A 16,291-nucleotide genomic window follows, 5' to 3' on the forward strand; every position below is an offset into this window, starting at 1 on the left:
CTGTGTCCCTAACTGAAGAAGACACCTCGTTTTGAGGACATAGTGTAAACTTCAGTTACAGCTCTACCTGCGTTGCATTAGTGCGCTGCGCTACCTCCCCTTTATGCGTGGTATGATGCTCGTCGCTGGAACGTGCTCTGCCTGCGAGAGAGGCATCCGCTCCGTGTCTGTATGCATGACAGCGCTGCAGAGCCGAAGCACAGCCACAGCCAGATCCACCTCCCAGAGAGAGGGAGGGGAGACCGACAGACAGACCTGTGGCGATCAGCTGGCTGGATGCGTGTTATTCGTGCAGTTGTGTCCTTACCACCTCCATGAAAGGTATGGCTGTAACCTTGCGATTGACGCACACATTTACACACACTTGACACGCAGCCTATGTACATACACCAGTGAGCTATAGTATGGTATATTTGTAGAGCGTAATAATGTATTACATTGTATAATGGAGTCTGAAGCTAAATAATTCCTCTGCGATGTGGAGCCTGGTTAGTCTGCACTAGCAGCAATCTGTATTCTGGATGAGATGAGTCATAATGTCTAAACCTCGATTGGCGGGATTATTTTTCTCTCCTAGAACATTCGCTTCAACATTAGGAATGCATGGTTTACAATGAATTATTTGTAGCATATTGTAAATTGTTTGTGATAATAGCTCTACAGGTTAAATCGCGCATTTTACGCGAAGATATTTCAAAGTCACCAAAGGACATATTGTGACATGCCAGTGCCCTTCAAAAATATTGAATGTGCAGATTATACTGTATTTCTCAAAATATGTCATAGGTTAGATAATTTAAATAATATGATCTCTAGGTGATAAGATTACATTGGTGACATATTTTTATAACCTGATAGCAACCTATAGCCTACTATACTAATTTACTATCATGTTGTAGTAGGTAATCTAGTAGGTTAATATTATTTGAATATGAATTAGACATATTTTTTGGCTGGTTTGACATACAGTACATCACCCACATATATTAGATTCCACCCTGATTTATCTAATCGATTTGATTTATTCTACAAATTGCAGGCAGTTAGATCATTTAATATAAACCAATGAAGGTCCCCCAGCTTTGCATCATCATAATGTGTTCCCAGTATTAAAACATCCAGACCACCAAAGGAGCAATCAGCATCCCAAACTAATAAAGCTCTGCAATGAATGTCTCCAGTGTGACTGTGCTTGGCCTAACAAGCTGTTGCTGCATCCTGCCAAGTAAAAAGGAGGAATGCCTTCTTGAAAAATAGGCTAGGGAACCAGGCAGCTGGGTGGATAGATGTTACCAAGGGTACTTACTCTGTTCTGGTCAGAGAGCAAGCAAACCGCAGTTCACACATTTGGAGGCAATGTACTACAGTGTGAATGTTCAGTGTATTTTTATTCTTATAATGTAAAGTTATAGCCAGACACCATCTGTCTTTATGCTCAAATCAAGTACTGTACATAACTAACTAACCATATTCCACCATCCTAGAACCTGAGACGTCCTCCTAGAGGACAGGAGAGGTCTGGAGCCTGAGGATGGACACCATCTCCATGCTGGGCAGTGGCTGCAGCAGCCCGGCTTACACCCACACAGCCCACCCCACCACCCCCTCCCTGTTCCTCCCCAACGGGGTGATGAAGAACGGCCCCAGGGACCCTCCTCCCCACGGCCCCCTCCCCAAGCCTGTTGTGGCCATCCTGGGCTCAGGAGACTTCTCCAAGTGCCTGACCATCCGTCTGCTCCGCTGTGGCTTCCACGTGGTGGTGGGGAGCCGCCAACCCAAACGGGCCGCTGAGTTCTTCCCTCATGTTGTTGATGTGACCCACCATGAAGACGCTGTGGGTAAAGCTGCAGTGGTTTTCCTCGCTATCCGCAGGGAGCATTATTCTGTTCTCTGGGACCTCAAACATCTGCTGGCAGGGAAGGTGTGTATGTGTGTGTGTGTGTGTGTGTTGGGGGATTGAGTTGTTTTTTTCCTCATCAATCTACACACAGTGCTCCATAATGACAAAGCAAAAACAGGTTTTTAGACATTTTTACAAATGTATAAAAAAAAAAAAGAACGGAAATATCACATTTACATAAGTTTTCCATTCTTCTTCTTCTTCTTCTTCTTCTTCTTCTAAGGTTCTGGTGGACGTGAGCAACAACCGCCGTGTGAACCAGTACCCTGAGTCCAACGCTGAGTACCTGGCCTCCCTGCTCCCAGACTCTACAGTGGTGAAGGGCTTTAATGTCATATCAGCCTGGGCTATGCAGTCTGGACCCAAAGATGCCAGCAGGCAGGTAAGATGGAAGAAGAGGACTGTGTCCCAAATGGCTCCCTGTGTCCCAAATGGCACCCTGCGTCACAAAGGGCTCTGCTCAAAAGTAGTAAACTATTTAGGGAATAGGGTGCCATTTGGGACACACCAAGGTTTATTTCAGGATTTACTTATTCAGAATTAATTCAGGATCAAACACTCTTAAACCCGGTCCCACTGTTTAACTCATTGCACAGTTAGTCATTCGTTTTTTACTTAAAAATATTGTATTGCATAAACCACGCAAAGCGACATGACTAAATGAGTCTTTTAACATAAATAGAATGTCTCCCCTGATACAGACTTGTTGCAGGTAACAAACCACTCAGTCTATTAAAGTGAGTCCCAGAGCTGAATCTGCTGAAATAACAGTGTTGGCAGCCAAGGCAGTATAGATGTTGACCTGTTCGTCTAGCATGGTTCCAGATCTGTTTCTGCTGTGGTGCCGAACTGGCAAGACATCACAAACAGATCTGGAACCATGTTAGGCAACAAAATGTCTACAGAGAAATTAAATGGCAGCATCAGACTCTGACCTCGACAACTTATTGTTAAAACGAGAGGCTGCCTGGATCTTTAATTTAAAGACCCTTGCTCCCTTCGGTCTCAACGTAGACTTTGATTTGAAGCCATTCTTGTGATTATTGTGATTTTGCTATTCATTGTAAATGTTTGTGGGCCTATGTAGCCAAGTTGAATCTATGATCGTATGCTATCTATACATGTTTTTTGTATATTCTGTTTATCTGTGAATTAACCAATGATATCTGGCTACACCCAGCCATGATTACAGACACCTGTGTGTGTCCTTTGACACTATATAAACTAGTGACCCGCAGTGTTTGTCATTATACCCTGATGAAGATAGCTTGTCTGTCAAAACGTTGGCTATTAGTTTATTAAATTATTGCATCTGAGCCCCTAGAGTGTGACTCTCCTTTTCTTTTTCAACAGACTCCTGTTGCAGCATCAGACTGCAACAGGATCAGCTGAATGGCTGCTGATAGCCTCAAGCATCCATAAAATAACCTCTAAGCATCCATTGTCCTAACACTCGTTTGTTGTGCTCTTTTGGGCAGCAACTCCCTCCCTCTGCATCATTCTCAGTTGTTCAATGTCAGTTGTTACAAACCATTGTTGTTGACACAATCTGATTGACTGACCTTTCAAAGAGGTGCACTGACATTCTCCTCAATACAGACCCACCCCCTACGGCATGATGATGTCATATGCGGGGAACATGATTATGACATATCGCATCTCAGGATAAAGTCACTGCACCCTCATCTTTATTCCTATGATATCTCACTAGAAGGAGTGTAAGGCAAACTACTGAGCTGGTTAAAGCATTAACAGTCCGGTCTGTGCTTGCCTGGGGGACTAATTCCTCCAAATATTATGCAAGGATTATAGTGAGACACTACAGCTGAGAAGAACGTTTTACGCTGCCAGCCTTCTTCAAATAAAACCATTCTGGTCACACACACACACACAGTAAATTCTATTAACACAATTGGGACAATGAAAAAACAAGCTCGATATTATGAACCAGGGAATCAGATTGTGTTTGTGTCAGTCACAAGGGATAGAATCAACCACATCCATGTTTTCCTTTTACATTATTATGTCTGCCAATTATTTGTTATTTCATGCCTATGGCAGTGTAAAAAAAGCCTTTATAAAGGAGTGTTTGATTGATAAGATAAGACTTCATCGAGGCTGTTTAAAAAATAAGTACTCTACACATTACAACATCACATTCACAATACATACATTGCACATTGACCGTGTCAACATAGATTGATTGACTGACTGATTGACTACCTTGATTTATTATTGTTTGATTACCCATTCCTCTAGGTGTACATCTGCAGTAACTCTGTGGAGGGCAGACAGCAGATCATGGAGCTGACCAGACAGCTCAACTTCACCCCAGTGGACATGGGAGCCCTCTCCTCCTCCAGAGAGATTGAGAACATGCCCCTGCGCCTCTTCCCTGACTGGAAAGGCCCCGTGCTAGCCACTGTGGCTCTCTCCATCTTCTTCTTCGCCTATTCATTCGTCCGGGACATCATCCACCCGTATGTGAAGAGCAAACAGAGTGACTTCTATAAGATCCCTATAGAGATGGTGAATAGGACTCTGCCCACGGTGGCCATAACACTACTCGCTCTAGTCTACCTGGCGGGCCAGCTAGCCGCGGTCCACCAGCTGTACTATAGGACTAAGTACAGGAGGTTCCCTCACTGGCTGGAGGGCTGGCTACAGAGCAGGAAACAGCTGGGGCTGCTGAGCTTCTTCCTAGGCTGTGTCCACGTTCTCTACAGCCTCTGTCTACCCATGAGGAGATCAGAGAGATACCTGCTCCTCAACATGGCCTACCAACAGGTGGGTGATGGACAGAGGAAGGGAGGGAGGGAGGAAGGGAGAGAGAGAGAAAGGGAGGGGGGAAGGGGAGAGGGAGGGTGTGTGTGTATCAAATCAAATCAAATCTTATTGGTCGCATACACATATTTAGCAGATGTTATTGCGGGTGTAGTGAAATGCTTGTGTTCCTAGCTCCAACAGTGCAGTAATATCTAACAATACACAACAATACACACAAATCTAAAAGTAAAATAATAGAATTAAGAAATATATAAATATTAGGATACGCAATGTCAGAGTCCGGAGTATAAATATATATATATACTGTATGTGTTTGTGTCAAGTCAAAGACTCCCTTCATAAATGCTGTTGTTTATGTAATAGAGGTCTGTAGATGTTTTATCAGATTTAAGTTCACTTTGGAATTGTGAATCAGCAACAGTGCAGCAACACTGTAACTGTTATGCAGTTATATTCTCCTCTATAATTCTAGTCTTGAGAGTGACCTACATTGAAGTGATTGGATGTTTGGCCTCAGAGTGACTCATCTATTTGTGCTGTGGCTCCTGAGGCATGGCCATAAACAACACTTACGACAGCCAGCCAGCTAGCTGCACTGGGAAGAGCACAGAGGGACAAACAACATGCACATACTGTAGATCATTCGGTTGCCATATAGTACACAACTTCTTCTTCACAAACTAATTGTAATGCATCTTTTCCTGATGGTGTTCATATAAATGAACCTATAAGCTATGTTCTCATTCAAATTGGGTATTGTGAACAACATACATAAAATCAAATCAAATCAACATTTATTTGCCACATGCGCCGAATACAACAGGTGTAGACCTTACAGTGAAACGCTTACTTACAAGCCCTTAACCAACAATGCAGTTTAAAGAAAAAAAGCGTTAAGTAAAAAATTGGTAACTAAAAACTAAAACTAACAAATAATTAAAGAGTAGTATTAAAACAGCAAGGCTATATATAGGGGGTACCGGTACAGAGTCAATGTGCGGGGGCACAGGTTAATCGAGGTAATTCAGGTAATATGTACATTTACATTTTAGTCATTTAGCAGATGCTCTTATCCAGAGCGACTTACATTATCTTTTTTTTTTCATACTGGCCCCCCGTGGTAATCGAACCCACAACCCTGGCGTTGCAAACGCCATGCTCTACATCCCTGCCGGCCATTCCCTCCCCTACCCTGGACCAATTGTGCGCCGCCCCATGGGTCTCCCGGTCGCGGCTGGCTACGACAGAGCCTGGATTCGAACCAGGATCTCTAGTGGCACAGCTAGCGCCTTAGACCACTGCGCCACTCGGGAGAGTAGATGGTAGGTAGAGTTAAAGTGACTATCCATACATAATAAACAGAGAGTAGCAGCAGCGTAAAAGGGGGGGGGGGAACAATGCAAATAGTCCGGGTAGCCACTTTATTAGCTGTTCAGGAATCTTATCGCTTGGGGGTAGAAGCTGTTAAGAAGCCTTTTGGACCTAGACTTGGTGCTCCGGTACAGCTTGCCGTGCGGTAACAGAGAGAACAGTCTATGACTAGGGTGGCTGGAGTCTTTGATAATTTTTAGGGCCTTCCTCTGACACCACCTGGTATAGAGGTCCTGGATGGCAGGTGCCTTGTGGTCGGAGGCCGAGCAGTTGCCATACCAGGCAGTGATGCAACCAGTCAGGATGCTCTCGATGGTGCAGCTGTATAACTTTTTGATGATCTGAGGACCCATGCCAAATCCTTTCAGTCTCCTGAGGAGGAATAGGCTTTGTCGTGCCCTCTTCACGACTGTCTTGGTGTGTTTGGACCATGATTGTTTGTTGGTGATGTGGACACCAAGGAACTTGAAGCTCTCAACCTGCTCCACTACAGCCCCGTCAATGAGAATGGGGGCGTGCTCGGTCCTCTTCTTTTTCCTGTAGTCCACAATCATCTCCTTTGTCTTGATCACGTTGAGGGAGAGGTTGTTATCCTGGCACCACACGGCCAGATCTCTGACCTCCTCCCTATAGGCTGTCTCATCGTTGTCGGTGATCAGGCCTACCACTGTTGTGTCGTCGGCAAACTTAATGATGGTGTTGGAGTCGTGCCTGGCCATGCAGTCATGGGTGAACAGGGAGTACAGGAGGGGACTGAGCACGCACCCCTGAGGGGCCCCCGTGTTGAGGATCAGCGTGGCAGATGTGTTGTTACCTACCCTTACCACCTGGGGGCGGCCGTCAGGAAGTCCAGGATCCAGTTGCAGAAGGAGGTGTTTAGTCCCAGGGTCCTTAGCTTAGTGATGAGCTTTGAGGGCACTATGGTGTTGAACGCTGAGATATAGTCAATGAATAGCATTCTCACATAGGTGTTCCTTTTTTCCAGGTGAGAAAGGGCAGTGTGGAGTGCAATAGCGATTGCATAATCTGTGGATCTGTTGGGGCGGTATGCAAATTGGAGTGGGTCTAGGGTTTCTGGGATAATGGTGTTAATGTGAGCTATGACCAGCCTTTCAAAGCACGTCATGGCTACAGACGTGAGTATTACGGTTCGGTAGTCATTTAGGCAGGTTACCTTAGTGTTCTTGGGCACAGGGACTATGGTGGTCTGCTAGAAACATGTTGCTTGCCTTGAAGCGAGCATAGAAGTAATTTAGCTCGTCTGGTAGGCTTGTGTCACTGGGCAGCTTGCGGCTGTGCTTCCCTTTGTAGTCTATAATAGTTTGCAAGCCCTGACACATCCGACGAGCGTCGGAGCTGGTGTAGTACGATTCAATCTTAGTCCTGTATTGACGCTTTGCCTGATGATGGTTTGTCGGAGGGCATAGCGGGATTTCTTATAAGTGTCCGGGTTAGAGTCCCGCTCCTTGAAATTGGCAGCTCTACCCTTAAACTCAGTGCGGATATTGCCCGTAATCCATGGCTTCTGGTTGGGGTATGTACGTACGGTCACTGTGGAGATGACGTCATCGATGCACTTAACTGATGTGGTGTACTCCTCAATGCCATCGGAAGAATCCCGGAACATATTCCAGTCTGTGCTAGCAAAACAGTCCCGTAGCTTAGCATCTGCGTCATCTTAGTTTTTGTTTGTAAGCAGGAATCAGGAGGATAGAGTTATGGTCAGATTTGCCAAATGGAGGGCGAGGGAGAGCTTTGTACGTGTCTCTGTGTGTGGAGTAAAGGTGGTCTAGAGTTTTTTTTCCCTCTGGTTGCACATTTAACATGCTGGTAGAAATTAGATAAAACGGATTTAAGTTTCCCTGCATTAAAGTCCCCGGCCACTAGGAGCGCTGCATCTGAATGAGCGTTTTCCTTTTTGCTTATGGCCCTATACAGCTCGTTAAGTGAGGTCTTAGCGCCAGCATCGGTTTGTGGTGGTAAATAGACAGCTGCGAAAAATATAGATGAAAACTCTCTTGGTAAATAGTGTGGTCTACAGCTTATCATGAGATACTCTACCTCAGGCGAGCAAAACCTTGCGACTTCCTTAATATTAGATTTCGTGCACCAGCTGTTGTTTACAAATATACACAGACCGCCACCCCTTGTCTTACCGGAGGCAGGTGTTCTATCTTGCCGATGCAGCGTATATCAATGTAGCCACGACTTTGTGAAACATAAGATATTACAGTTTTGAATGTCCCGTTGGTAGGATATCCGTGATCGTAGTTTGTCTATTTTGTTATCCAATGATTGTACGTTGGCTAATAGGACTGATGGTAGAGGCAGATTACCCACTCGCCGTCGGATCCTTACAAGGCACCCCGACCTACGTCCCCGATATCCCGAATGACGGGGATTTGGGCCTTGTCGGGTGTCTGAAGAAAATCCTTTGTGTCCGACTCGTTAAAGAAAAAATCTTTGTCCAGTACGAGGTGAGTAATCGCTGTCCTGATATCCAGAAACTCTTTTCGATCATAAGAGATGGTGGCAGAAACATTATGTACAAAATAAGTTACAAATAATGCGAAAAAACACCCACAATAGCACAATTGGTTAGGAGCCCGTAAAACGGCAGCCATCTCCTCCGCCGCCATTCTTTCATTACATATTGCAGTATATGTAACATTTCCAAAATGTACCTGCAACATTTATCCACTGATCTGTGTGGCGTACTGTAGGGTGGTATATCTGCATCTCCACCAGTTTAACCTCAGTTTCTTCATTCACGTCCTCCTCTGACCTTCATCTGTCTCTTACTGAACCCCCTCCCAGCATCCTTCACTCTCACACACAGAAACCCTTCTAGATGTGTGTGTGTGTGTCTGTGTGTCTGTCGATCCAGGCCACAGCATCAGCTGCGCTCTCAAGCACATCTCTCGCTGTGTGTTGCTTCTCAAACACACCTCTAGCTGTGTGTGTGTGTGTGTGTGTGTGTGTGTGTGTGTGTGTGTGTGTGTGTGTGTGTGTGTGTGTGAATCCAGGTCACCCACCCTGTCAGCCTGTCCTCTATTTCAGGCCTGTTAGCCCCATATGGCCTCTGAGGTGCTCCTGCAGTTGTATTGATATTTCTTGATGTGCCGCATGCTGTTCTATTTTATTTATACACACACACAACTGACTCAGCCAGTGGACTGTAGGTACTGTAGAGGCTTTTGTTAATCAATTAACACTGCCAAATTTAGACTGAAAACTAGGTCTTCCTAATTTAGATAAATCAGGCAGTGGCATTTTTGGGGGGATGATATTTAACCTTTGTGATTTATGAGTTATGTCTGTGTAATTTTCTGCTCAGGTGTGCATGTATGTGTGTGTGTGCGTGCGTGTGGTTGCTGAGGGCGGGAGTGACCGTTTATTTCATGTTAAATGGGTGTTTATTTGTGAATACACTATGCTTGTGTGTCTTTTTTGTATTGATATATGTGTGTACTGCATGCATGTGTGTTTGTGTTCTCCTCTCTGCAGGTCCATGCTAACGTGGAGAACTCGTGGAATGAGGAGGAGGTGTGGAGAGTAGAGATGTACCTGTCCTTTGGTATCATGAGCCTGGGACTCCTTTCTCTCCTGGCCGTCACCTCCATTCCTTCTGTCAACAGCGCTCTCAACTGGAGGGAGTTCAGCTTTATTCAGGTACTCAGACAGACACTTTTGATGATGATAATGATGGTGATGATGAGGATGAGGAGGAAGATTATGACGATGAAGATGGTGACGGGATGATGGTGATGCCGAGGATGATGAACATTCTTATGGAAAGGCCTCTGATCAATAATACTGACTAAGAAATAATAACAAGCTGTCAACTCTGGGTCAAACAGTTTGTTTTCTGAGTAGTCTTCTTCATGTTGTTTGTAATCATGTTCTTACTGTTTCTCTCTCTCTTCTTTCTCTCTCTCTCTCTCTCTCTCTCTCTCTCTCTCTCTCTCTCTCTCTCTCTCTCTCTCTCTCTCTCTCTCTCCCCTAGTCGACGCTGGGCTACATCGCTCTGCTCATCGCTACGTTCCATGCTCTGCTGTTTGGCTGGAAGCGGGCCTTTGAGGAGGATGCTTACCGTTTCTACCTGCCTCCTAACTTCGTGGTGGCCCTGGCCCTGCCCATGTGTGTCATCCTGGGGAAGGTGTTCCTGCTGATCCCCTGTGTGGGACGGAGGCTCCACAGGATCAAACGGGGAGCTGAGAGCAGCCAGTACCGCCAGGACCCTGTTGGGGCAGCAGCACACGTCTCACCAGAGAGGGTCACTATCATGTGAATGATTGGGTGGAGGGGTGGATGGATGGGTGGATGGATGGATAGCTAGATAGATACATGGATGGGTAGATGGACAGGTGAACGTATGACTGGATGGATGGATAAATGAATGAATTCACTTTATTGATCCTCAGAGGGGAAATTGGAGCCCTGGGTTGGTTGGGCCACACAACCAGACTGGGCCAGACTGCAGCATAGCCTATCTAGCTATCAATATTCTGCCAATGCTCTGCCAGTGCTCTAGCTAGCTACCACTGCCCTGCCAATGACCGACCAGACATACGTCTTTGCTCCTCAGTGACGCTGTGAAGACACGCTGCCGTGACCAACCATACTGTAGCATTTCCAACTCTCCAGACAATATCTATCCAAGATAATTAGCCTATATGCTATACGCGCTTGGTTCTGTGGTTTGGTCAGTGCTGCAAAGGGCCCAATGTGGTTCTGTGACTCTGTTGTCTGGGTATTGTCTGCAAATTGCCAATTTCCTTGTTGTAGAATTATAATAGTCATCATGGAATTATGTTCAGCCAAAGCTTTATGAACATACTGTACCATTTAGGTATATACATTTAGGAATTATGATATATGTAAAAAATAGTATTGTATGTGAAATCAATGTAAGAATGTTAAATGAGAATCAGACACTTGAGAAAGACATCTTAAGGTGATATGTGTCATTGTCTTCAACAGACTGAAAAATGTGCCAAAAAAACCCAAGGTATTTTTTTACACAGTCAATAGAAATTATTTAGCAGGTTATTGTTGAATCAAGCCATTTGTTGTCAATTGAAGTAATGTAATTGTGGAACAAGTTTCACATATATGTGTATTGATAATGCAGTACTGTATGATACACAGTCAAGTTTGGACACACCTAATCATTCAAGGGTTTTTCTTTATTTTTACTATTTTCTACATTGTAGAATAATAGTGAAGACATCAAAACTATGAAATAACACATATGGAATCATGTAGTAACCAAAAAAGTGTTAAACAAATCAATATATATTTTATATTTGAGATTCTTCAAAGTAGCTACCCTTTGCCTTGATGACAGCTTTGCACACTTGGCATTCTCTCAACCAGCTTCACCTGGAATGCTTTTCCAACAGTCTTGAAGGAGTTCCCACATATGCTGAGCACTTTTTGGCTGCTTTTCCTTCACTCTGCGGTCCAACTCATCCCAATCCATCTCAATTGGGTTGAGGTCGGGTGATTGTGGAGGCCAGGTCATCTGATGCAGCACCCCATCAATCTACTTCTTGGTCAAATAGCACTTACACAGCCTGGAGGTGTGTTGGGTCATTGTCCTGTTGAAAAACAAATGATAGTCCCACTATGCGCAAACCAGATGGAATGGCGTATCACTGCAGAATGCTGTGGTAGCCATGCTGGTTAAGTGTGCCTTGAATTCTAAATAAATCACAGACAGTGTCACCAGCAAAGCACCATCACACCTCTTCCTCCATGCGTCACGGTGGGAACCACACATGCAGAGATAATCTGTTCACCTACTCTGTGTCTCACAAAGACATGGCGGTTGTAACCAAAAATCTCAAATTTGGACTCATCAGACCAAAGGACAGATTTCCACCGGTCTAATGTCCATTGCTCATTTTTCTTGGCCCAAGCAAGTCTCTTCTTCTTATTGGTGTCCTTTAGTAGTAGTTTCTTTGCAGCAATTCGACCATGAAGGCCTGATTCACACAGTCTCCTTTGAACAGTTGATGTTGAGATGTGTCTGTTACTTGAACTCTGAGAAGCATTTATTTGGGCTGGTAACTGTAATGAACTTATCCTCTGCAGCAGAGGTAACTCTGGGTCTTCCTTTCCTGTGGTGGTCCTCACGAGAGCCAGTTTCATCATAGCGCTTGATGGTTTTTGCGACTGCACTTGAAGAAACTTTCAAAGTTCTTGAAAATGTCTAGATTAATTGACCTTAGACTGTCATTTCTCTTTGCTTATTTGAGCTTATAGGGCTATCTTCTGTATATTTCACCCCTGCCTTGTCACAACACAACTGATTGGCTCAAACACATTAAGAAGGAAATACATTTTTTAACTTTTAACAAGGCACAGCTGTTAATTTAAATGCATTCCAGGTGACTACCTCATGAAGCTGGTTGAGAGAATGCCAAGTGTGTGCAAAGCTGTCGTCAAGGCAAAGGGTGGCTACTTTGAAGAATCTCAAATATGAAATATATTTAGATTTGTTTAACACTTTTTTGGTTACTACATGATTCCATATGTGTTATTTCATAGTTTTGATGTCTTCACTATTATTCTATAGTGTAGAAAATAGTAAAAATAAAGAAAAACCCTGGAATGAGTAGGTGTGTCCAAACATTTGACTGGTACTGTACATCCTAAAAAGGATAATTTCATGACACTATCCTTGGTATCAAATGTATTTACTAGTAGTCATACTTAACAAGAACACAACCATCAGTAGTGAATTATGTGACAATCCACAAAGACTTGATCCAGATGTTTGTATACTATTGTTAAGTTTGTTTATTTCCTAGTTATTCTGCTTGGATTAAGAGAGCCTAGTCAGAAAGAGACCATATCAGCTATCAACCTGCAAGATGCCAAAAAAGCAATTGAATTGTTATCTAGCCTATCCCTCTGTATTAGAGTAAGTTTAAAGAGCATGTGTGGCAACGTGTTTGAAAATACACTGAACAAAAATATAAACACAACATGTAAAGTGTTGGTCCCATGTTTCATGAGCTGAAATAAAGATTCCCCAAATGTCCCATACACACAAAAAGCTTATTTCTCTAAAATTTTGTGCACAAATTTGTTTACGTCCCTGTTAGTGAGCATTTCTCCTTTGCCAAGATCATCCATCCACCTGAAAGGTGTGGCATATCAAGAAGCTGATTAAACAGCATGATCATTACACAGGTGCACCTTGTGCTGGAGACAATAAAAGGCCACTCTAAAATGTGCTGTTTTGTCACACAACACAATGCCACAGATGTCTCAAGTTTTGAGGGAGCGTGCAACTGGCAATCTGACTGCAGGAATGTCCACCAGAGCTGTTGCTAGATAATTGAATATTAATTTCTTTACCATAAGCCGCGTTTTAGAAAATTTGGCAATACATCCAACCGGCCTCACAACCGCAGACCCCGTATATAGCGTTGTGTGGGCGAGTGGTTTGCTGAAGTCAACGTTGTGAACAGAGTGCCCCATGGTTGTGGTGGGGTTTTGGTATGGGCAGGCATAAACTACAGACAATGAACACAATTGCATTTTATCGATGGCAATTTGAATGCACAGATATACCGTGACGAGATCCTGAGGACCATTGTTGTGCCATTCATCCGCCACCATCACCTTATGTTTCAGCATGATAATGCACAAACCCATGTCACAAGGATCTGTACACAATTCCTGGAAGCTGAAAATGTCCCAGTTCTTCAATGGCCTGCATACTCACCAGACACATTTTACATTTTAGTCATTTAGCAGATGCTCTTTTCCAGAGCGACTTACAGTTAGTGAGTGCATACATTTTTCAAATTGGCCCCCCATGGGAATCGACAACCCTGGCGTTGCAAGTGCCATGCTCTACCAACTGAGCTACAGGAGGCTATGTCACCCATTGAGCATGTTTGGGATGGTCTGGATCGACGTGTACTACAGCGTGTTCCAGTTCCCTCCAATATCCAGCAACTTCGCACAGCCATTGAAGAGGAGTGGGACAACATTCCACAGGCCACAATCAACAGCCTGATCAACTCTATGCGAAGGAGATGTGTCGTGCTGCATGAGGCAAATGGTGGTCACACCAGATACTGACTGGTTTTCTGATACACGCCCCTACCTTTTTTATTGAAGGTATCTGTGACCAACAGATCCATATCTGTATTCCCAGTCATGTGAAATTCATAGATTAGGGCTTAATGAATTTATTTCAATTGATGGATTTCCTTATGTGAACTGAAACTCATTAAAACATTTGAACCCATATATTTTGTTCAGTATAAATATGATTTACTGTGTATTTCTCTATATTCAATTTCTTCTGCCATGTATGACAAAATGTTGCCGATTGTTTAATATTTTGATGAATAACCACCTACTGAGAAGAGAAGAGAAGAGAAGAGAAGAGAAGAGAAGAGAAGAGAAGAGAAGAGAAGAGAAGAGAAGAGAAGAGAAGAGAAGAGAAGAGAAGAGAAGAGAAGAGAAGAGAAGAGAAGAGAAGAGAAGAGAAGAGAAGAGAAGAGAAGAGAAGAGAAGAGAAGAGAAGAGAAGAGAAGAGAAGAGAAGAGCAATACATGCACTCAGGCCAGTACTTCACTTTAACCACTAGGGGTCAGTGCCTAACAACATTGATGGACTGGGTAACTCTCTTATACAGTACATGGATTCCCACCATCTAAACTAGTTACAGTTGAAGTCGGAAGTTTACATACACCTAGGTTGGAGTCATTAAAACTCGTTTTTCAACCACTCCACACATTTCTTGTTAACAAACTATCGTTTTGGCACGTCGGTTAGGACATCTACTTTGTGCATGACACAAGTAATTTTTCCAACAATTATTTACAAACAGATTATTTCACTTGTAATTCACTGTATCACAATTCCAGTGGGTCAGAAGTTTACACTAAGTTGACTGTGCCTTTAAACAGCTTGGAAAATTCCAGAAAATTATGTCATGGCTTTAGAAGTTTCTGATAGGCTAATTGACATCATTTGAGTCAATTGGAGGTGTACATGTGGATGTATTTCAAGGCCTACCTTCAAACTCAGTGCCTCTTTGCTTGACATCATGGGAAAATCAAAAGAAATCAGCCAAGACCTCAGAAAAAAAATTGTAGACCTCCACAAGTCTGGTTCATCCTTGGGAGCGATTTCCACGTTCATCTGTACAACAATAGTACGCAAGTATAAACACCATGGGACCACACAGCCGTCATACCGCTCAGGATGGAGACGCGTTCTGTCTCCTAGAGATGAACGTACTTTGGTGCGAAAAGTGCAAATCAATCCCAGAACAACAGCAAAGGACCTTGTGAAGATGGTGGAGGAAACAGGTACAAAAGTATCTATATCAACAGAAAAACGAGTCCTATATCGGCATAACCTGAAAGGCCGCTCAGCAAGGAAGAAGCCACTGCTCCAAAACCGCCATAAAAAAGCCAGACTACGGTTTGCAACTGCAAATGAAGACAAACATTGTACTTTTTGGAGAAATGTCCTCTGGTCTGATTAAACAAAAATAGAAGTGTTTGGCCATAATGACCATCGTTATGTTTTTGAGGAAAGGGGGGGGGGGGGGGGGGGGGGGGGCTTGCAAGCCGAAGAACACCATCCCAACCGTGAAGCACGGGGGTGGCAGCATCATGCTCTGGGGGTGCTTTGCTGCAGGAGGGATTAGTGCACTTCACAAAATAGATGGCATCATGAGGAAGGAAAATGATGTGGATATATTGAAGCAACATCTCACGACATCAGTCAGGAAGTTAAAGCTTGGTCGCAAATGGGTCTTCCAAATGGACAATGACCCCAAGCATACTTCCAAAGTTGTGGCAAAATGGCTTAAGGACCACAAATTCAAGGTATTGGAGTGGCCATCACAAAGCCCTGACCTCAATCCTATAGAACATTTGTGGGCAGAACTGAAAAAGCGTGTGAGAGCAAGGAGGCCTACAAACCTGACTCAGTTACACCAGCTCTGTCAGGGTGAATGAGCCAAAATTCACCCAACTTATTGTGGGAAGCTTGTGGAAGGCTACCCAAAACGTTTGACCCAAGTTAAACAATTTAAAGGCAATGCTACCAAATACTAATTGAGTGTTTGTAAACTTCTGACCCACTGGGAATGTGATGAAATAAATAAAAGCTGAAATAAATCATTCTCTCTACTATTATTCAGACATTTCACATTCTTAAAATAAAGTGGTGATCCTAACTGACCTAAGA

At 43.7% G+C, this 16,291-nt stretch overlaps 1 protein-coding gene across 1 annotated transcript; it reads left to right on the forward strand.

Annotated features, from left to right (window-relative positions):
* Window positions 1–1,531: 1,531 nt before the first annotated feature.
* LOC311109086 (metalloreductase STEAP2-like) lies at window positions 1,532–10,349 on the forward strand (the record flags this gene model as incomplete). Its single annotated transcript, XM_084151891.1, has 5 exons — window positions 1,532–1,921; window positions 2,124–2,282; window positions 4,160–4,687; window positions 9,566–9,730; window positions 10,065–10,349. 5 exons carry the CDS (start codon window positions 1,532–1,534, stop codon window positions 10,347–10,349), a joined length of 1,527 nt encoding a protein of 508 aa, XP_084008017.1.
* Between the last annotated feature and the right edge of the window lie 5,942 nt (window positions 10,350–16,291).

This window comes from Coregonus lavaretus (genome assembly GCF_964263955.1).
Source record: "Coregonus lavaretus genome assembly, chromosome: 34".
NCBI classification, from domain to species: Eukaryota; Metazoa; Chordata; class Actinopteri; order Salmoniformes; family Salmonidae; genus Coregonus; species Coregonus lavaretus.